This window comes from Platalea leucorodia (genome assembly GCF_965183815.1).
Source record: "Platalea leucorodia genome assembly, chromosome: 6".
Lineage (NCBI taxonomy): Eukaryota > Metazoa > Chordata > Aves > Pelecaniformes > Threskiornithidae > Platalea > Platalea leucorodia.
Genome location: NC_138828.1, coordinates 49553684 through 49576722, shown reverse-complemented (window position 1 = coordinate 49576722; position 23039 = coordinate 49553684). Strand labels below are relative to the sequence as shown.

At 38.8% G+C, this 23039-nt stretch overlaps 1 protein-coding gene across 7 annotated transcripts in view; it reads right to left on the bottom strand.

The window, feature by feature from the left end:
- TENM3 (teneurin transmembrane protein 3) overlaps nt 1-8753 on the bottom strand; it is a gene marked incomplete at its 5' end in the record, with an annotated part of 317770 nt that extends 309017 nt beyond the window's left edge. For all 7 annotated transcript variants that reach the window (XM_082316366.1, XM_082316360.1, XM_082316361.1 and 4 more), the window contains one exon: nt 8522-8753. In XM_082316366.1, the coding sequence (XP_082172492.1) occupies nt 8522-8753 (232 nt within the window). The remainder of the gene's footprint in view (nt 1-8521) is intronic.
- Between the last annotated feature and the right edge of the window lie 14286 nt (nt 8754-23039).

Sequence of the window (23039 nt, the reverse complement as noted above, 5' to 3'; positions counted from 1 at the left end):
AATTATCTGTGAAATTTAAACCATCCTAAATCCACTGTATCACATTTTCCTCCTGTTTTTAATTCCTGTTTTTCTCTTCACTCATCACAACCCTCTTCCTTGTCACCCCTTAATCTCTTTCCTGACCTTTCTGCTCTGTTCACTTTTCCATCTTAACCTCCTTTTCTTGTCATTATCTGATTTAGAGAGGAGCTGTAAGATACATATGGAAGACAGTTGCTTCTCCAATATATCCAGTAAACTGCATAATAACAAACAGCATTAAATTATATTAAATCTTAGCAACTGCGCATATAATTTTCAAGTGCTCATTATTCTGAGCAAACATTATTAACCACACAGTTCTCCCATTCCCCACAGGCTTTCAAAAGTGTATGGGGAGCTAAGTCATCATCTCAGTGACTTCTGAGTTAGCGCCAGATACTGTGAGTTCTCTGAGCTGCACTTGCTGTGCCACTCTTGGTAGAAGAGCTTTATGTAAGACTCAAAACCTGAGTCGATTCTACAAAAAGAACCCCGCACTTATTGTTTACTGGGAAATGAAGTATTTCAAACCTAATATATAAACCAGCCATGTATTTTTACTAGCATTAAACTACAGAATCACAAGGAGACATGGACTGAAATGTTAGCCTGGGAAAGTTTTTATTTTAAGAAATGAAGCAGAATCAATGTGAACGAAACACAGTATATTCCTGCCACTGGTTTTCCAAATTACAGTTCAAACATGCAGACTCTTCTGTGCAGTATGGGAGACTCATAATTTTATTCCCTGTTAGGCTTGAAGGTGGCAGGGGATCCTCAGTACTAATCCACAGACTAGAACATGAGAAGCACTTCTTAATCCAGTATAAGGATAAAGGACTGTTCATCAAGCCCTTCTGAAGTTACTGCAGAGCAAGATTAAAGTCAGCTGAAGATAATTTCACAATCGCACAATTCAAAGCTTCAAGCTACAGCATCAGCAATCGTGTTCCAGTAAACTAATTAATAATTTAAACATTACGGTTCCAAATTTGGGGCTTTTATATAAAAATCTGGTTTTATAACTATGATTACATAGTATACAAACTAAATTAAGAGAAACTAACACAGCTGTCCAGACCATGGCTTGCAAGGGGAGGCGGGGGGAGGGGGAGGGAAGGATTCTGTGGGTTTAAAAAAGAAACACAACTCCATCAGTAGCAAGGGACACAAAGTCCTGGTCATGACCAGAATGACAGTACAGACATTTTAGGCCTCTATCTTAATCTTTGGATCCTGGGACCAAATCATCAACATCTCACCATCCATTTATTACAAAATACAAATAAAGCCTAAATTTGATAGATGTGAAGAAAGTATGACCCAAGGGTAAGCAATGCAGAGATGATGGATATCCAGCCTGCAGAAAGCCTACAATGACAGATCTGACAGGTATGAACTGCCACATTAAGGTCAGTATGATGCTAATGACATGACGCATGGCCTGAAATGGGGAAAGAAGGTGGGGAGGAAGGAGGGAGCATGAAGAGAAGCACACAAACTATTCCTCAGGCTCACTACTGTTCCTCCAGATGTGGAGGAGAGAAAACTCTACCATTATTTCTGCCTTTCCACGAGGGAAAGGCATGTCTGCCACCACAAGTGAGCAGAAAGACCCACAGAGGGATATGTCTCGCAGTATGGTAGAAAACTTGATTGGTTCAACAGGCTCTGAACTGGTATAAAGAAAAAAAAACAACACACCTATTCAGAGTAGCCCCATACATTTCTATTCATTGGATTTCATAAACAAGTATCCCACATGCATGGGAATCAGCTCTGCAATGCATGGACAGAATGAGGCACTCAGACCATCACTGTAGGTAAGTGCAAGAAACAACGGAGCATCCAGACCCAAGGACTTCTGCAAAAAGAAAAACCTCTTTTACTCCCTCTCTCACTCGCACTTCCATCACACCTCCCCAAAAGGGTTTCCATTCTGTAAACCCCTATAATAAACACAGTGTAGCATTGTCTTAATTCAGATTTTCTAGCAAAATGTCCATTATGCTGAAGACAAGAAAGGATTTATGACTCTAGACGTATTTATGGCACCACAAAGCAAAAAAGCAGAAACACAAAAACTTGAGGCAAACTTGTTCCCGTGGCTCTGCCATTTCCTCTTTTGGCTGTAATAAGCTCAGTAATGCTGAGCACTGGCTCTCAAGCCAGTAAGTTCTGACATTTTACAAAATAATTTCAGAAAGTATCAAGGAACTTTCTGAGGAATTATTCCTATTTTACATCTCTGCTTCGCTTTCCGCATTTATTTGCTAGTGCTGGAATAAGCGGTCGTTCGCAGCTTGGCCTACAGCCCTGACTCTCAGCCCTAAGCACTTAATCAATGGACGGGACAGCAGGACTCTTCAGCCTCTTTCATTCCTCCCCTCACTCCATCACTAACCACACACTCTTCTACCTTTATTCTCCCCGTAGATGTTTACACGCTGAAGTCATCTTTCATAGCCATGCATGTGATCCATTTATCTCCCCAGTCCTCAGTTTAGTTTTTACTACGAACAGGAACAGTGCATACATCTCAGTATATGAGATACAGAAAAATATAAGAGCAATTAGAGACCCTCTACAGTATCTTCCTTTCCATGAGACTGAAAGTCCTTGTGAAGGCCCCTTGCTCACCTTATAAATCCTGAATCATTATGATCAAGAACTTAATTCTCTTATTTTGCAACTGGACTAGTCAAAGACAAGGTTTTTACTCTGTGGACCAAGGCTGTGTAGAAATGCCTGATCAAGCAGTCTACTGCAAATAACCAAGGTTGATTTTTCCCTGGAGAATCACAACTGCCCTTTGTCTCCAGACCCGTAGCTCATCTACAGACCATGACCCACAAGGGGCCAATTTCAACTAGATGAATACCTTAGAGCAAGTGTGCGTATCACTGAGCGTGAGCTAAATATACTCCTAATCAAATAAAAGTGAAATGTTTTTCTTAGTACCACTCTGTAGCTAATAGAATAACTTTAAAAGTCAACAGATCCTTATCACCTGGAACCTGAAAACCAATTAACTTCTTATTGTTGCTTTAAGAAGTAACTAGTACAGCAATGAAAGATGATAATATTACTTAGCACTTACAGCGCTTTTCATCTTCAAAGCATTCTGCAAACTTAAACTAATTAATCTTCCCAACATGCCTGTGAGGTGGGTAAGTGTTATTATTCCTGTATTACAGAGGGGAAAAAAAAAAAAACCACCTCTGGCAGAAGGTTATGTGCTTAGCTCAAGGCCACAAAATTATCCAGAACATACTGGCACTATATGCTGCTTACAGAAGTTACCCACTCCAGTCAGGCAGGTGCCGCGTTTTAGCACAACAACAACAAAAAAGTATCTGTCACGATGACAATCAGGACACATCTTGCACTGCAGTGAGGAACATAAACCACTAATTCTAATAGCTGCCTTAGGTTTTGAGAGACAGTGCTTGCAGTGTCACTGAATGCTAATTAATTTGCTCATTGGGAGATCACAAAGTCCCTTCTATATCATTTCATACCTTCCTGTAAATAATCTGCAAAACGGGCTGATTCAGTTCTATTGGGAGTCACTTGCCTAGTCAATAGTCAAAATCAGCTCATCAATAAGGCATAGGTAGTGGAAGGTCAAAAATGGTCTTACCCAGCTATCCTTCCATTGCTTCAGACAGGTAAGTTTAAAGTACTCGAGCTTTAGGTTTAAAAACATGGCCATTTAAATCCTTCAATCCCACAGTTGACATTTATGGTGACTGAAAATATTAATCATTTTGCTATCCAAATAACTCATTTTGAGTAGCTAGTATGTAAAAAGCAATAGACTTTGGAGTCATATTACATTAGGATAGAAGTTGCAATTAATGGTTCAGGTTTCTGAAGTCTTAAAAATGTATCCCTAACAGCGTTTAATATCTTAAATAATAAAATAAAATTGTCAAAATGCATATATCACTGTTTCAGGTCCCTCTTTCACTGAATGGTGAGCACCTAAAGCTAACTGTCATGGGAGCATCAGCGGAACAATAGCTACGATACATCCGTACAGCACAATGTACTGTACTCGGCTTTGGTTGTCAGCGACCTTGTATCTGTGATCCAGCATATTGTGAAGAAAAGAAGTTCTTTTTCTTTGCTTGTTTGGGCAGTTCAGCCCCTCTTTTCACAGCTCCAAGGAGTTATTAGGGCACTTAATCTAATTTAGGCACTTAAGTATTGCAGAAGAGTAAAGGCACAAAGCCATGCACACAGGTATTATCTCCTGCAAACCTAAAACGGGCAGCATGAAAATAAATTGATGTTGAGGCTTGGTTGACAATGAATTGTTCTGATTGATAAACACAGTGAACTCATTCTCACTGCCAACTAGAAAGACCAAATAACTTTACCTGGAGGGTAAACTCTAGTTGACTCAAGCTTTCAAAAAGTAAAAATTTAACAAAACCTGCACTACCTCATCAGATCTTCTATTAGCAAAAGGTGTCCTGCTGCTCAGCTTTTCATTTCACACAGTTTGCAAACAGTGCTGTGATTATTTTGTATGAAAATATGAACACACACAAATCTGCAGTGCGTCCTGCCACCTGTGCTCGTGGGTCAGCCTCCCACTCCTGTGCACTGACGTGATATGTGGATCAGTCTGTAGGATCACTATACTGTCCTGCAACAACAAAATTCTTTGAAATGGAACAATGACTCCTTAAGAAGTATTGATATTCCTCTCTTCCCTTTAACATGTATCTGATGGTCAATAAAATACAGTTTTTGCATGCCTGTTTTTTTCTTACTAACTTAATGCACCTGTATAAAAAGTTTTTCAGTTCTTGTGAGTCCAGGTTTGCTTCATGATCTCCTTCAAATTATTCTCTTGTTATATTATTACTTCCAATCATTTTTTCCAAATGCAATTTTAAAAATACTACTTACTTCCTATATTTCTAGTCTTCCCCTCCCACTCCATAGTCGTGTCACACTTTCAGATATTTTTGCATAGAAGTCTCCTATGTGCATTATATCACTTCACACAGCAGTTTAATTTTGTAAACACAGGAATTTCTCTCTGTACAATAGAGAAATTCAGCTATATACAGTCAGCTTTAATCCTTAATTCAGCAAGATACCTGGGCATATTCCAAAACAGAAGCATTTAGGCTGCTGAATTCACTTAAAGAAGTTGTGCATTTAAATCAGGCTGCTCATTACAGTTGGATACTTCGAAGCATAAGAAAATAGGTGTCGTCTTCCTCCTTAACACACAAACAGCAAACAATCATATCACCACACCTTGTAAAGTAGTGGTGCCTCATCCATTGTCAAGGATAAGATTAGATATGTTCTCAAACATGCAATATAAAATTGAGTATCTAGCTTAACAATACTTTTAAAGAAAAAATGCTCATGGTCTTCATTTACATGGCTAGGTGCTGAGTTTAATTATTCACAAGCTTACCAATTTTTTTGAATCTTATGTGACGATTAACAACAAAGTGAAAATAAATAACTAAATTAGAAGTCCTAAAAATAGTAGGCTAAATTATCCTTGCCTAAAGAGTTTAAAAACAAAACCAGTCTTGCAACAGATGAAGGGGCTTGAGAAGTAGGGAAGGAGACCACAGTAGGTCTTATCTCTCATTGATGTTAACTAAAAGCATGTTGCCTAGATGAAGTTACAGTTTCTTAAACAAGCATACCCCTTCTTCCAGTCTTGTCAACTGGGTTTCAAAATCAACAAGATAATCCCGGTTATATAATCATTTCATGTTCAAATATTTTACTATATGTTTTAAATGCTGGTTTTAAAATTACAATGACAGACATATGCATTTTTAGGGTCTTATTTCTATTTACGCAATTAAGCTCAAGCAACAGAAATTCAACAGACAACGAAAAAGATTCTGTGACTGGAACTGACAATTGGAGAACTTCCTCTCCACAAGTAGACATCTCCTGGGATAAAGCTACCACTGAACAGGGCACATCTATCTCCTGCGGCAGCATCCCTTTCTGAATTCCTACCATGGGATTTTGGGAAGCAGGAAGCACGAAGACATGTACTGAGACAACTCGAGAGGAAGAGGTGGGAAAGTTCTGATCCATTAGCAGAAAGCTTCGAAGGGCTTTACCCCAAAATATCAGCCATAAAAACACACTGACATTTTAAAATTGTGCCACATTTGAGAGACTGGAGAAACTCACGCAACTGCTCCAGTTGCTCTCCAGCGGACACTGGAAAGTTGATATTGTTATTTTACACAGTCTGGGGAAAAAAAAAAAAAAAGAAACTCTTGTCATGATTAATTTTAAAAATTAATTTTGAATGAAAGGTATTTATTAAAACTTGCCTTTTTTGCTTATAGATTTATTTCCCATTGATTTAGCAGGCTAGAATGTAATTAGACTGTCAACAAAGCCACATATCCGCACTCTATTTCTAGACAGAGGGGAAAAAAAATAAATACAGGGAAACATGTTTTATATATTATTTAAAAACCTTTGGAATGACCTTGAACACCTTTTCCACAAAATGCTTCCAATGCCAGGAGCAGTAAATTCTCTCAGTCAAAGATGAATCAAAGGAACACACTAAGACTGCAAAACAAGCCCTTTATAACCTGACCCCATCAAACCTGCAGGTAGTCCCCAAAGGTGCTAAACCAGCACGCATTAGAGGAAGCCAATAAGCCATATAAAAAGAACTGAAAGGACAATGAGGAAAATCAAACAGGCACAGATGACAGTGCTGAGACCACTGAAAGGTGAAGATGACACTACAGATGCCAGACTGCCATTTTAAGCCTATAGATGTGTAATTTATTGCATATTGGGCAATAAGTATTAGCTAAATATTATGTGCTTTTCTGAAGAAAATGAAGAGGGGAAAAAACCCCCAAGCTGCAGTGCACCATCATATGTGACATGCCAGACTACCTAACTTCTTCCATTTCACTACTTCTATTTAAAAGGAATAGTACTCTATTCAGGTAATAGTTCATGAATTCATTAAATAAATGGTGCCTATTTTGATATAATTTTGTCACTAGTACTAAGAGTGTCTACAGTACAGGTCTTAGAAAACTTCCTCTTGATTTTACCTCACAAAAGTAATGAGATCAAGGTGACTAATGACTTAAAAACTAGAAAGTAGTGATGACCTGAAGTTTCAACACATCACAGAAACCAAAAATACACAGCAGAAAGCAGACAGACTACAGTAGCAGCAAGCCTCAGTTACATGAGCTTAAGAGAAATATTTTTATTTCCCTTGAAAACATTTGTAGGCAAAAAAGTCAACACCATCTGCCCAGCTCTAATTCTAATGTAAAGTTATTCTACTTGGAACAAAGAAAAACCACCAATGAGGAAAATATTTTTAAACATTTCTAAAATTAAAACTAAGGACTTCCTCACAAGGAGGAAGCTTTCTTTTTCTACCCCTGAATCTATTCTTGTTTCCTCATAAAAGAGAAGACAGCTTTATACAGTAGACTGAGGCGTAGGTTCACACAGCTCTTGGCCTAGATTTATCCTTTTAGATAGCTGGGTTGCAGTACTCCACACATTCCATAACTTTTTTTTTTTTTTTCTCCTTATATTAAGTAGTGGAAATGTAGAAATGCCAATTCCAGAGACTACAGTTTTGAATTCAAAAGTGATGCATAAGTGCTTAACCCTAACTGGAGTCAAGTGCAATCTCCCAGAATCACTGAGGTCCAAAGGGACCTCTTGAGATCATCTAGTCCAAACCCTCTGCTCAAGTACGGTCAGCTACAGCAAGTTGCCCAGGACCATATCCAGTCAGGTTTTGAACATCTCCATGGATATTTAGATCTCTCATGTCTCTCCAGTCCTGGACTCAGAAATTCAACAGTGAGCTTTAGCAACCTGTTAGCATCTGGTGAGATTTCACAGATATCCACTAAAAAAAATCCCCCAAACCCAAACGCATTAATCGTGAACTAATTTACCTTACTCACTGTACAGTGCCCTGTTAGCTTGCAAGCTCAAAGATAAAGGCACTGAGCTAATGCATTATTCATATGCTCATCCACACATGCTATGTTTCCCCAAACCTATTCATAGGGCTCGGCCTTTTTGGAACAGTTGTATTCATTCATTTTGATTAATTTTGAAGATATTTACATTTTAGTTATATTGGAGTGACAAATTTTGGGGCAATCTGTTAATCAGTTGAATTTACGTTGGGGGTTTAGTTTTTAAACTGTAAGGCCTGAATACTTCACACTGGAGTCTGCAATGTTGTCACTGACCCATTGACCAACATGGGCCGTTCACTTAACTTTCCTGTGCATCATGTATTATTTATTTCAAAGATGGTACACAATGCTTTCCCATCTTTGTAAAACATTTAGGGAGATACAAGAGAAGTGTACTGTGTGTGTAGAGTATTACTGAAACTGATAAAACTGGTATAATAACATACTGTTTCCGCAGCACGAATGCCTTGTTACTTGGTACTAATGAATTAAAGCATCTTGCCTACCTTGCCTGGTATACTCATCTGCTTCTCTGTGGACCAAGTCTTTTACCCGGTTTCCATACAGCAACCTAGAGGAATCATGATCAAAAGCTTTCAAGGTTTCACTGGAGCTGTAAGACTTCTGCGTAGGCACTCTACACTCCTCATTTTCTGCGGAAGAATTTGTATAGCGCCGTTCCTTGTCCCGTCTGCTCTTTGTCAGGGAGCAATAAGGCCTACGTTCCTTCACATCCATACTTCATTCCTTCTCTGTGCACATCAGTCCAGCTTATTTGGAAGTCTTCTCTACATTCAGCTTACATTCACCTATAACAAAATTAGAAAGACAACCGCTGATGTGTTACAATGTTCTCTAATTGCTGTGATTGCTTCCTAATTGTCTGGAAGAGAAAGAAAGATCTGATCAACAAATGGGTGAGACGCACTCCTGTAACATTTGCAAGACTTCCCAGAGTTTCATGCACGAGCTACCCTGATCAAAAAAAATTAGCAAAGAAATTCTAGTGAACGACAACACAATACTTCTCAGTTTTATACAACAGATTAGAAGATCAAAAGCAGACTGAGAACTGGGTGAAAAAAATGTAGCTTTTCAGCTTTAAGAATGTGTTGCTCGCCTAAAGTCTATCTGTAGGTAAGTTGTTTTCTCTTTTTCTGAGAAGGAAGCATGCTTTAACGGCCAGTCTGACTTCCTTCTGCTTGTCAGAAATTTCTCGTTTTTTATACTACAGACTTCTACAACTTTTTATTGTCATTTCTATTCAAAGAAAATTGTTCTAATCAAGAACATCTACACATAATTTCACAGCGAGCTACAAAAACATTATAGGTGATATGCAGGAAGACTTCTCCAAGGCAGTATATTCTATATAACTTGTGCTAGAAAGCAAGTAACTATTTGATTTATAAATGATAGTCAGAAGTAGTTCTTCCTTCCCTCAAGTTTTTAAGGAATATTACAGTAAGAATCTTATTTCTATTACTATTTATTTTCCTTTACTGTTTCATTCCACTTAGTTTTCAAAACAAGACTTCTCAGTTTCATCTCTTGGGGCTTCCACCCTTAACCAAAATATCTACATTTCTGACAGAGTAAGAAATAGTTTGGAAGTTTTGCTTTTGTTTTTTAAAGAAAAGTGCTAAAATAAAATAAAGATTATAATTTGTATCTTTAAACAGCTGACAAAACACCTAAATGAAAAACAGTTCAGATGATTTTAATACTTTGCAACTGCACCCGTTAACTGAGGCCTTGGTATTTCTTGTTTAACACCTTACATATTAGGGTTCTCTGTCTCAAGGAGAACTTTCTCCTGGGTGCTCCCCTCAATTTAAAGTACTTAAATACCACAACTGATTATTTTACCAAGTACTATCAGTCAAGTCCTTTGTGATGTAGAATTAAAATGGCAGTTCACAGCACATATCACAAAGCAACAGCCAACTCCATTTGCACTCTGTTCAGCAAAACCAAGGTTGCTTTAGAACTCTTCACCTATTTCATTTTAAACATTTAGTATCAAACAAACTAATTAGTTGTCACACTCCTGAAAAGATTTTTAGAGATTATTTAATTTACTACAGAACCATAATTCAAGTTTGTGAATGGCAGCAGGTCTTTTATTATTCTGTTTTGAAATTCTCCTAAAAGCTCTTGCATTTCTTGACCTGTGTGAATCTCAATTTAGACTAAAAGACAAAGCTACAAAGCCTTCCATTTAAGCAAACTCTCTTTATGATTAGATTTATTACATTTCAAATGTTAAGTGGTTAAAAAGAAACTGAAATATTTGTACATGATCCGAAAAACCCAAGTTTTATAATGGAATAGTTTATTAAATTTATGACTATTTAATGTCTGCATGTCCATGTAGCACATCTTTTTAATTTATATGAAACACTTAGGTTTTAAAATATTTGATTGAGTAATAAATGCAAGTTCTGTCCATGTAAAAAAAAAAAAAAAAAAAAAAAACAAGACCTTTTATAAACTTTGTGTTTTATTAACACTAAACTGAGTCGTGATTTTAAAAATCATTATTAACAGATACACACAGGTATTCTTTTTCAGTGTAAAAACTTCATGCAGAAGCATATCTCCCCTTTCATCTAAGCGTTTCAAGACTTTAAAGGGCCACTAATTCCTAACGTCTCTAAATTGTGCCATGGGAAAACTGACATACACTATTCATCATCAAAGATGAAATAATTTTGATTTTTTTTCAAGTTTCCAAGCTCCTTTATAACATTAAAAAAAAAAAAAAAACCAACCCAAAAAACCCAAAAAAACCAACCCCAACCCCCCCACCCCCCCCAAAACCCCAAAACCCAAAACCTTCTTTGCACAATACTTTGTTCCTATACCAAGCTAAAATCCTCAAAGCTTTAACCTATGCGGTAGCATGAGGAAGTACTGATCTGCTTCCCACAGAAGTCAATGAATTAACTAAAACTTCAAAAGGCAGTTTTCTGGGTTATCTATTGCCTCTCCAGGCAAAGAATGAAAAGGTTAAAAAAATACAAGCCGTTTAATAGCACCACATTATGGAGACATTTTAACAGTGATTACACTACCATAATAATGAAGACTAGTGGATTTTTGTGGGAATTTCTGGGAAAAAAGAAAAAATCTTGTAACATTTAAGAACACAATCTTTTTGAATCTGCATTATGCAAAACACCTGGTTACCTTCAGTGACCTTTAATTTTAAAAATTAATAGTATCTCTCAGGAAGTTTTAGGAAACACATAACATCCTCAGGCTCACGCCTTTGAAATCACTTCATCAGTGATTTAATACACATATCTGAAAGGAGACAGAGTAAAAGCCATCTTAAAGATCTGTCTACAAATAACTGTTCTCTACCATGATCAGAACACAAACAGAAAGAGAGAACACAAACATATCTGCAGAATACAGAAATAGGTATCAGCGTTAACATTTAAGTAGTAAGCCAGCAATGACAAGTCAAAAGGAAGACTTGCAGATGGCTTTACAAGATCTGAACCCTAAGTCTTATTACCATGGTGGGATGTTTTACAGTCTCAGGACTGTGCAGGAGTTACTCGTCCCATCATGAATTCCTCCCCTCTTTTTTACAAAACACCCCTCACCCCCCAATTTAGAGAAATATTTCCAATTATTGAGAAAAACATTTTAAGAAAAAAACCCAAACTGTCAGTTACTGCATCTGCTCAGCTCCTTTCTTATGAAGATCACTGTACCTAAAATATTAACAAGTTTTCCCACTCAAATCTTCAGATTTAAATGAACCACTGTTGCACAAATTTGAACATATTTCATTTTTTCTTCTCCTCTGTTTCCTAGAACATAAAAGCTGCATCCCAAGGGGAGTTACCCGAATGTACTGACTAGCTTTTTTTTGCTATGCCTTAGAAGAAGCTCAAATGAAATATTGGTAATGAGTACAATACAAACTCAAGGGAACACAGCAACTAATTTGACGCATGAACAGTTTTTTTGACAAATCAGATTAGAATTTTAAACCAAATAAAATTAAATTTATTTTGTGACATGTTACAAAAACACTTGCCTTCGTCTGCAAGTAATTTTTACCCATATGTCAATATTTATGGTCCATCTAATAGCTTCGCTCCAATTAAATGAAAGAATTTTCATAGAGCAATATTTACAAAGCTATTGAACTACTAACTCACCGACTCACAAAAGGATGTCAAAACAGCTGTGCTAAATACTGTTACATGTTGAATTACAATGCTAACGTGAAATGGCCTGCATATACTGAAGAAAATCAAAAGATTTCACTGGTGCATGCCACTACTTCAAGTTTCTGTCTAATACTGGGGGTGCTCATCTGTGTCACTGAGCATTGGGATCTCCCATGACCTTTTCAGTGATCTGTCCAATGTTACAGGCTCCTGGCTGGATTAAACAGGAGAGTGTACGCTAATCACCACACCGACATGTCAGCTCTTATATAGTCATGCTCATCCCATTTGTGTACATAGCTGAGCTGATTGCAGCCTCAGTCAGACTGCACTTTCCCAGTGCCACTCTGAATTTTAAAAATTGTTTAAAACCATAAAGAGGAGATGCCCATTTTTAAACTAATATTTACGTATTTCTTTTAACTTAATTTAGCAGGGAAGCAGGAGAACAGAGGAGCATTTCCTGTACATGACCAGGTCAGTGGGACCACAGCTCATTCCCTTATGTGCCGGGCTACTTTGAAGTCCTCTGACACCATTAGAACATTTAGCACAATATTTAATTACCAAGTCAGATAAGGTACATACAAATAATCATTAAAACAAGTAAGTTTTATCAAAATTCTTTCTTTTACTCCAAGTGTTGTAGAGAGCCCAAGTGTAAACACCAAAACAGAGCACAAGGCACATTCACACACAAGTGTTCAAGCTACCGTGGGAGCTTCAATGACTGAAGCCTCAGATACAGACAAAGCTGACTGATGCAGTGGTACAAGTTTTACACTGTACTTCCCCAGGACAGCCTTTCAGCAGTTCCTCTTAGTCACCTATTGCAACGTGAAATAAAGTCACTGTAGCGAAAAGGAAAAAAAAAAAAATCAGTTACTTACCTTTTTTACAATAAAAAAGCCTCAACACTAAAGCCCTACATTGCAATATAGGAAAAGTACAACAGACATAAAAAGTAGTATATATTTTAATTGCCAAGATGTAAACGAGACTTTAGGGTCATGCTACAGAGCGTTATCTAAAACACCCAGCTACAACTTTAGCATGCCTGCAGGCCTTTTAAACTGTTATGGAAAATTATTGTATTTAATTCGGCAGCTTCAACTCCAAGCTCCCCAAAGGGTTATTACAGTTTGGCAACAGGATGGCAATTCTGCCTAACGTACACAGTGCTCCCTCCCCATCTCTCACTCAGAGAACCTTCTTCCAGCATTAATCCAGGTTCAGTGAACACCAAGGTTTAAGGATTAAGAAGTCTAAATATACCTCAATATTCTATGCCTTTTGATATCTAAAAAGCTACATAGGCGCGAAGCAGTAAAAAGGTAAGAAATAAAAGATGTTTGTTACCAAAATGAAGAGGTAATTGTATAGAAAAGATTATGTCAACTGCTTGGGTCAATTTATGGACCTACTATAGTGTGTATTATATTCCTTTTCAATGTGTATATCCATTTTAGACATCTCAAAACATACAAAGCAAAAATGGAACTAGTTCTGAGAATAACAAGAGTCATTATTTTAATATATACAGTGCTGGAACAGAAAAGGTTTCAAAAATGAGAGGACAAAACTAGTAGATTTCTTTGTTACAGAACAACAGTAACAGAGTACGAAACACTGTTACAAGGAAGGCCAAACAAGCCCTCTCCTACTCAGTCTCACAAGGAGAAGGAACAGTAAGGAAAGCAGCACGCTGCTCAGAGCAGAGCCCTTCTTCCCTTCCTGAGGCCAGCAAAACTGAGCCAGGGAAGGAACTTAGACAGGACATACCACAACCTTCCCTCCCAACACCTAACTCTAACAATTTAGGCATTCCTAAGAATGATAGTATTCCCAGCTGCATTCAAAAGCCTGCATTATTATTATTGAATTACTATTATTTTTATTACTAATTACCATATTGCAAATTCAGAATTATTGATCCTTCCACATTGATCCCTTAATACAAGCACACTCTGAACGCTTGCTTAGATTGGGAACAAATTTCCTTTCATGATACACTACTACATAAACACAGGCAGTAAAGGAATCATCACGCTTTTGGGAGAAGAAGCAGGCGTGAACTTCTCTCTGAAATAAGAGCAGAGGATTTTATGGGCTGCGATTCAAGGCGGTGCCTATTCTCAGCATTGACAACAGTTGCTGAAAATAATGTCTAAGTAGTGTTGCTGAATAGATACATTACTGCAAGTGTCACTATTTTAGTTTAATCATAATTTCCTTTTAATCTGTAATTGTTTACTAATGTAAACATTACATCAGTTACAATTTGCACTAGGTATAGTACTTGCACACCTCTTAATAGCAAGAGAACAAAGCAAATTCAGCTGATACATGTAACAAGTAGATTAAAAAGCCTAAGTGCAATATGCAGAAATTAAGAAAATTTCGCATCCAAAAAAAAAAATACTCACAATTCACACAACTAATCACCCATAAAACCTATTACAAACAAATACTAAGAAAAACTCAAAAGGCATAAAAGAGTGATGAAATTTCCACTTCAACGGCTGATAAAGTGAGATATGTCAGAAATCAAGTGAGCTGGAAAAATGACACTTTGAAGAGATGCTTAGGATGATCTGTAGCCATGGTGTGCCATTAGTCAAACTGATGACTCTTAATACATGGACATTTCAGGTCATCATATCTAGAAACTCACTTCTTAATATTAAAAGTCTGTCTTCCAGCACAGAAACTAGAGAGGATGCATCCAAAGTCAGCATTCTTAAGGGGGAGTGGGAAACAGATGGCCTGTCAGACTGGCAGTTCACAAACTAAAATTTAAAAAAAGCCTCCTTAAGTCACTAACTAACCCTACGTTTTAGAATTAAATTACAAACAGAAAAGAAGGGGAAAAAAAAGAAGAAAAAGGAAGACCAGTAAAAAAAATTGCGTATTCTTCAAGCATTTTTCTGCATCAGCCAGGGGAACAGAACATTCCTATCTACCACCACTACAGGATGTAATGTTAATAAAAAGTTACTTTACATAGTCTATCTAAAAATTTCAACTTCATTAGAAACAGAATAAACAACAAATAAATATACTCTATGTTCACTATAAAAGTTTCTTGCAATAAGAGTCAGGAAAATTAGCAAGATAAAGAGTTCTGCATGGTCCTGGTTAGTCATAGAGGTTGATGTTTGTGTAACAATTTTGCTGCCATTACTTAAAATTTAAACACTTGGGGGAGGCAGGGAGGGAGAAAAAAGAGGGAAAGAACACCTCGTGCCTTCCCTCATATGGGCAGAAAGAGACGATGCACGCTCTGTAACGATGGGAGTGGAGGGAGTACTTCTCCAGACAGCATTTTCCTGGGAGGGTATGAAGACCATACAGCAGCATTTGAGATGGAGCTACAGCTATTTCTCCTTGCTGGAAGTCCTCCACACAGCAAGGCCGCAAACCTTCAGAAGAGAAAACTGGAAATAGCCATAAGTTGGCTATGCAGGCATACAGCCTGGGGCTGTGCTGGCTATTAAGCTGCCAAGCAGGCCCTGCAGAAAAACATAACTTGCAAGGAGGGAGGGCTAAGACAGTGAATAAACTGCTCTGTGAACAAGAACAGGAGGAACTCAGCACAGGGTTACACTGACAATTTCTGTTCCTCCTTGGGAGGAATGGTTTGCAGGAACTGTCATGAACTCTGATCTTGAGAGGAAGTGCCTGCCTCTCATTTGGGGGATTTGAATAAGATGTGTTTTATCTTGAAGGGCCGAGAGAGCTAAGTGAGAAAGAGAACACGAAGACCGAAAGAGTGAAATAATGTGGTGTGCTGCTGTAGAAAGAATGAGGGTGAGAATATGTGATGAAGAGATGGAGAGGCAAAGGAAGTTAAGAGAGCAGAAATTCTGCAGTATAAAGAAAAAATGAACAGCAAAGTGAGCTCAGGACAGAAAGTGGAGGGAGACAGAATCATTAGCACTCAGTATGGCAACACTGAGGAGAAGTGACACAGCAAGCCTAGAAAGACAGAAGAGTTTAAGAGGAAAAAATGAGCGGAGGAAGAGAACAAAGAAGACTTCAGAAGGGAGAAACTTTGTGTCTCATTTACTTCAGAGCAAAGTAATAAACTCTGAGAGAGTCAGCACTGGGTAATTCATTATTCAGCAGCAGCTAAAAAGGCCTAAATACTTTCCTCCACTCCTTTAAACTTGAAATTCATCCTTTATGCCATCATCTCCTTCCCTCCCCATCTTTTACATGATTCCCCCCCTCACTCCATGTTCTTACTCAACCTATTCCTGATTTATGTGAGTATAATTCCTTCTTGAATGGTATCTCCCAAGTTTACTTTTGCACCTGCTCAGAGCTCTTCCACACAGTCCACTTTTGTTCTGGAACAAAGCCACAGGAATCTAGGAATTTTTAAAACTAAAACAAGTGGGATGGCGAACCCGACACAGGAACAACACGTAACAAGCCCTGAGCATCAGCAAAGGTGCAGCAGTCCCCGAGTCCCCAAGCAGAGAGCACAGCGCAATGGCTTCTGCATTTCTGTTTGGAGAACAAAGCTATCAGTATGTCAGCTTCACCATCTGAACAGGCTGTCGATCAGTCAACTCCCCCTTCAACAACTCAGAGTTAATTTCAAACAATTTGACAGTAGTGAGGTTTCAAAAATAATACATCTCTCAAGTCACTATAAGGGAAATGAAGTATATCACATATGACATGCAAGAGCTGGGCACACAGTCACAAGGCTGAGCTGAAAATATCATTGTGAAGGTGTCTGGAAATAAAAGGAGGACCTGAGGAAACTGCAATGAGGATGTCATTGAGGACACACAGGAGAGGGAAGAAAGAATAGCAAAGGGTAGGTGCTGAAGCTATTGCTGTGGTCGCATGACATGGGATACACGTGCACCATCAGCCTTGGTTTCCATGTACAGCTTCGCATAGCAAAAGCTGAAATACCACATAAACAGGAGACATTCACAAGAAGATTTTTCTTTTCACAAGGATTTGATGGGTAACCAGATTTTTCAGTCCCAGTCACATTATAATTAGGATACTATTGCAGCCTGGAAACCTAGAGAATTATTTAGTGACTCACCTCAATAGACAGTAACTGGTAAGATGTATAAGGCATGCTGCCAATTTTTTTTTTTATGCTCAAGAACTCTGTTTTGTTCAAACTTATCTCCTTGCCCTCCCTGACTTTCTTTCTCAAAACAGCAACAAATCAAAAATGCACAGACACAAACAAGAAGAGTCCGAAACATGATGAAAAATCCACACAGAAACATGAGGAGTACCATATATTCATGCTGTCACAACATTAATTTACCACTCCTAGCACAGTAGGGTGAAAATTTATTAGCTAATGCCTACATAACACGTAGTAAAGCACTGTTTAACTTGATTAAATTCACATTAGCAATCCCTACTACTGTATTTAACTATCCCATCTATTCAGACTGTATCAGCTGTCATGTCTTCCTCTATACTCCCCAGGTTCCTGCTTCCCTCTCTGCACAAGCTGTGTCCTCTTGTCACAACCTCTAATTGTCTCTTCTTCAGCACTATCCAACATCAGCAGACAGTAAAGGCTGGAGGTTGTTTGCCCTGCTGGATCACTTCCTTTCTGTAATCCCTGTTCTAACCCTCTTTCAAACCATCGCTTTCATAGCATCAGATTTTTAGCCTTACCTTAAAGGTCATACAAAAACTTTTTGTCCTGTAATCACCCCATTCCACTCTTACCTCCCAGGTTTTGTCTCCAGTTTCAACAGAACTAAGACTTTGATTAGGGCAAACAAAAGAATAATGCATTTTAAAATAAGTTCTTTGGCTAACTATGTGAGAGACAAAATTTCCCACAGTACTTAGCAATTTTGTTCAAAGGACCATGTTTCTCTCGGAAAGTGTCCACACAGCCTACTCTGGCATAGCCCTAGCTGACTACCAAGATCCTCTCTGGTAACAGTACTTGAAGAACAAACAATTAACCTTTAATAATGGAAAGCCTCCTTCAGGAAGCTGGGGAAGTAGGACAAAGAACTACCTCCTGCTGACCTCCTCTTCCACTGGTGTGTGTTACCTGTAGGTAAGGCACCCAGCTGCGCTTCCACATGCTGCCAAGTTTCTACCATGGGGATGCAGCAGAGCTGCTGCTGGCAGAGCCCAATGACAGCACCTGGTCCACTGCGCTCAACACCTCTGACAGAAACCAGTCTCGACTTGTAAAAAATGCTTCATTGCCAGAAGATCCCAATTTTGCAAGAGAAGCACAAGCTTCTACAGTAAGCGTTGAGCAGCTTCACATTATGCTTTTGGAGGGGAGGGAAGTTGCTTCCTTTAAATCCTTTGAATTCCCACTTAAGATAATACTCAGAATTTCTTAGTACAATCATTGATTAAAAATCCTTCTAATTAAAGTAACAATTCACTTCAGCAACAGATCTGAAGGTGACCTTTAAAAGGCAATTTCTATCCTTTAAAAAAGTCTTTTAATAAAATAAATGGAAAGTTGGACTCCAAACACATGGACAATTAACTATAACTGAATAATGAAAATATTTAAGAATTATCAACGAAATCCTTTTGATCTAATACGAGTTTGTAGAGAAGCTCCACAGTTCAGTTACAACACAACTAAACTATACGTAACTGTGTTTCCTACCAAGTAAGTTTAGCAAGCACAGATGCAAGACTGAAAGCCAGGAACACTGCAGGCTCCGGCTCACTTACAGGACAAGGAAAGCACACGCAGAACAAGGGAGAGAATCTTTCCCACAGTGACAGTCAAGATGCCTCAGACAAGTCCATATGGACCACCTGGGTGGATGAGCAGGTAGCTTAATTTCCATCCTGTTTCAAGTATTTCCAATTCCATTTTAATACGACACAGAGTGGAAGTGTCACTAATTCATTATTCGCACAGCCTTATACCTAATATGAAACTATTTGTGATTTTCTTACTCTATAGTTAAGGACACAAATGTCATCCCAGTGTAAGCTCTTCCAAGCATTAACTTCTTCCTGACTTGTCTTGATACTTGAGGTTTTTTTGTGGGAACAGAAAGAGGGCATGAGATGCATCAGAAGGCAGGATCTGGAAAGTTTCTTGATCTATGCAATGGAGTAGAGGGACTCGTGTCCATCCTAAAGCGGAGGACCCTATAGCACAGTAGGAAGTCCGAGAAGTCCCTTCAGCTGCATTAGCTATGTTCACAAGTGTTTAAACTTTCAGGAAAATTCTGATTTTTCTCTCCTACTCCCGAGGGGTGGGACAGGACTGAAGAAATACAGGCATCAGAAAGGGGAGAAAGCACCCGGCACCTGTACCTGAACTTGGTGGCATCAAAATCTTGTCTCTGTATTTGCACAGCTGAGGAGCACGCTTAAAAACACACCGTACTGAGAGATCCAGTCTGTTCTGAAAAGTTTTGCCAACATAGCTGAATTTACTAGAAGACATAGCTTAAGCTAACAAAATTTATTGTGCAGATGCAGCGATGCTGACAGAAGAGTGCACTTTTAAAACCACTGATGTAGATAAGCCCCGAGACTGGAGCCGGTCTGATGAATATCACAGGCGCTCAACGCATCCAGGTGAAAGGATGAGCATACCCAGCAGGGTGAATGAAGGGGTTCACACCACTCGGCTATCATCTCCAGACACACTCATCTTCTGCAGGCGGGTCTCATTCAGCTGGGAACAATGAATAGGCTACTCTACACCTCCAATTCATGCACAGACTGCCCTGTTGTGCTGCACAGAGCTGTTGGGCAGGATTAGCGATACAATTTCTGTGTGTGTGTACGCTAATTGGGGTTTCCAAGAAGCAGGTGTCAGAAAGAAAAAGATTTAACATAGGATATACACCAGGATCTGGGGAGTTTATCTTTCATATCGGGGAACAGGAGGGATAAAGGAAATCTTAATATTCCTTTACATCAGTTAGAATCTCCATATAACTGAATTTAAGTATATGTAATTGAAGAATTCTCACACACAGACAGCAAGTAGTGCAAACAAAAAAAACCCACAAACACCAAGCACAGCTGTAATAGACAAAGACAGACTTGCACGGAGAGTTTGAAACATAGATGGAGACTAGAGCAAAGCAGGTAAAAGAGAGATTGGAAGGGTGAGGAGACATTTTATAGCTCTGTGGCCTGACTAAGGCACAAAACCATCAGATCTTAATTGATGTGCAGATCTTGCTTCCCTAATGCTTAAAAAGTTTAATTGAACATTGCAAAGATAGTGAAATGTGTATGTGTGCACATGAATTTATATACATATAAATGTTACATATATGCGCATATATATATATATAAAATAAAATCACCTATGAAGTACATGTTGTGGGGTAAGTATTACTAGAAGCCATCTTCTTTTGAATCTAAAATAACAAAAACCACTATGTAGCTAACCTAAGTCAAGCCAGCTTGGGAAATTTATGTCACTAATTTGACTCCCTTACCCCTTCAGCAACTGTATATTCCAAAACGCTTTAATGCTGATAATTTGTCTCCTCACAATAATGAGTTCTTTATGGTAAAAGTGACCAAACCAAGATAACCAGGGAGTACTCGAGGAAGGGGCAAAGCAGGAATGTTCTTATAACTATGTAAGTTCAGCTTTTAAATAGTCTCTCTTCCCCCTCCCCTGAAAAAAAAACAGGGGAATCTCCCCCGTCCAAATAAAGTGGGTGGAAATTTTTAAATTTAGGTGACAAAGCAATTAGTCAAATGTGCAAAATGCTATCGTGGAGATAAATTCTATGCTGGTTTTGAAGCTAGAAAAACAAAAAACTGTAATTGCCTCCAAATTCCTTTTATCTATTTATTCAATTAAAATGAAATTTATTGTGGAAACAAAACCAGCATCACTAATAATAACGAAATATTGCTAGCTGTGTATTGCTATGTGTATTGTCCTACCTGTTACCTGCACAGGGCTATATTCCTGCCTATCTGAAGGAGAAATTATTAGCTTTTGGCAGAGGTGTCAGCTTTATCACGAACTGCTGCCTCAGAGAGGAAAAGTACTGTCTATCAGCAAGTCAAAAACATTGCTGTGAGGCTGCATCTTCCACCTCCTATTTAAGCATTTAGTTATCTTTCACAACAACATGGCAAAGCAACAAAACCACTACTGGCTGGTACGTGACTCCAGTTTAAAGGGCACTGACAGTCCTGCAAAATTGTTAAATTAAAGATTGTGTCACAGTGACTCAGTAACAGCTATAATATAAGGAACTAATGAAGTAGTATCTTACCTCACTAGGATGTCAGTCCTGAAAGCTTAGGCATACCAGTTCAGTGTGCGCCACGCTTGTGACAGGACACAATACAGTGTTCTTAGAAAGCAATCTGTCAGTCTAAATTTCTGAATGCCTTATCCTTAAATCATGAAGCAGGTTGGCTTCATCAAACGAGACATAATTCAGATTCGCAAAGTACCGTTTGCCAGAAACCCAGTGATAAAATTCTAGAGTCTGGGTTTTCATGCAACGACAAAAAAAGACTTGGGAGTCTTTTGAGGGAGACTATGTTCTCCCTACTGACTGAAGAGGAAGCCAACAGGATTTGGCAGATGCTTACAAGAAATTCAGTTTAAAACTTATTAAAACCAAAAAAAATTAAACAGAACAGCTTGTCTTGTTTTTTAAAAAAGGAGGATGAAGGGCAATAGCAACTGTAATAGCGTTCCCTTCCCTCCTCTCCCCTGTGCAGATGCCCTCGTTCAAACACTTGTCCAAGAGGAGCAAACCTGCGCTCCAGCGCTCCACGACTGAACAGGCCTGAACGCACACGGGATCGTCCCACACTTCTCCTCCTGAAGCTGGGCCTTGGTGTGGCACGTAGGAGAGTCATGAAGCCAGGACAGCCACAAGGAGGAGTTTCATAGGGTTTGGAGAAAATACGACGACTACCTTTTCTCCTTAGGCAGCACTGCATTAGCTTACTGCTTGTACCTATTCTGTTTTACCATTAAAAAAAAAGATCTTTTTAACCAGGCTTAAATAAGAAGTTTCTGACCTGCAGCTATTACTTCAGTGAGTCTGTTTTGAGTGTGTTTGGTAGCGTTGATGGACACAGTTCCCTCAGACAGGAAATATGAGCCAGATGCTCATGATTTCAGAAAGCTTTAATCTAATTATATTTCTAGATACAAAGTAGCCCAATAAATATGATTCTTGCCAATGCTAGTGAAAGGCCAGAGGCTTTGCGCTGACCTGGCAGCACAGGGTCTCAGGAGCTCTCTGGGGTTGCCTTGACCTGAGCTGGTTTTAACAGTTGCCAGGTGGTGGAGCAATTATTGCCTGGCCTGTCCCTGAAAATACCACGGGGAAAGTCTGACGCCTCCCAGGAGTCACTGGGTCACAGAAAGAAGCCCTTTATGTCAGCTGAGGCTGGGGCTTCGGGGCAACTTTCAAAACCTGAGCTGGGATTTGATGAGAATAAAGCAGGCTACAATAAAACATATAAAAACAGCCCCAAGTGGACCAACATCCAAAAGGAAGTCAGCCCCACCATGAACACCATGCTCCCTGTGGTGGAGGGCAGGGAATGCTGCTGACTTCTTGGAAACACTCCCCCCCCCCCCCCCCCACGCCATTTTGTTTTCACCCTCACAACCCAGAAGAACACTGGTAAGCCTAACACCAAAAAGGGGCAGGCACTTGGAAGTTTTGTTTAACAATTTTAAATGTATTATTAAGTCTATTAAAACATTAACTGGACTACTAGGAAATTCTGAGTTCTTTATCTATGGCATATGTCCTTTTATCTTAAGAAGACCCAGAGTGTATCAATAAAGCACATCTTCCCATCCACAAAGAATAGCTTTTAAAAGCAA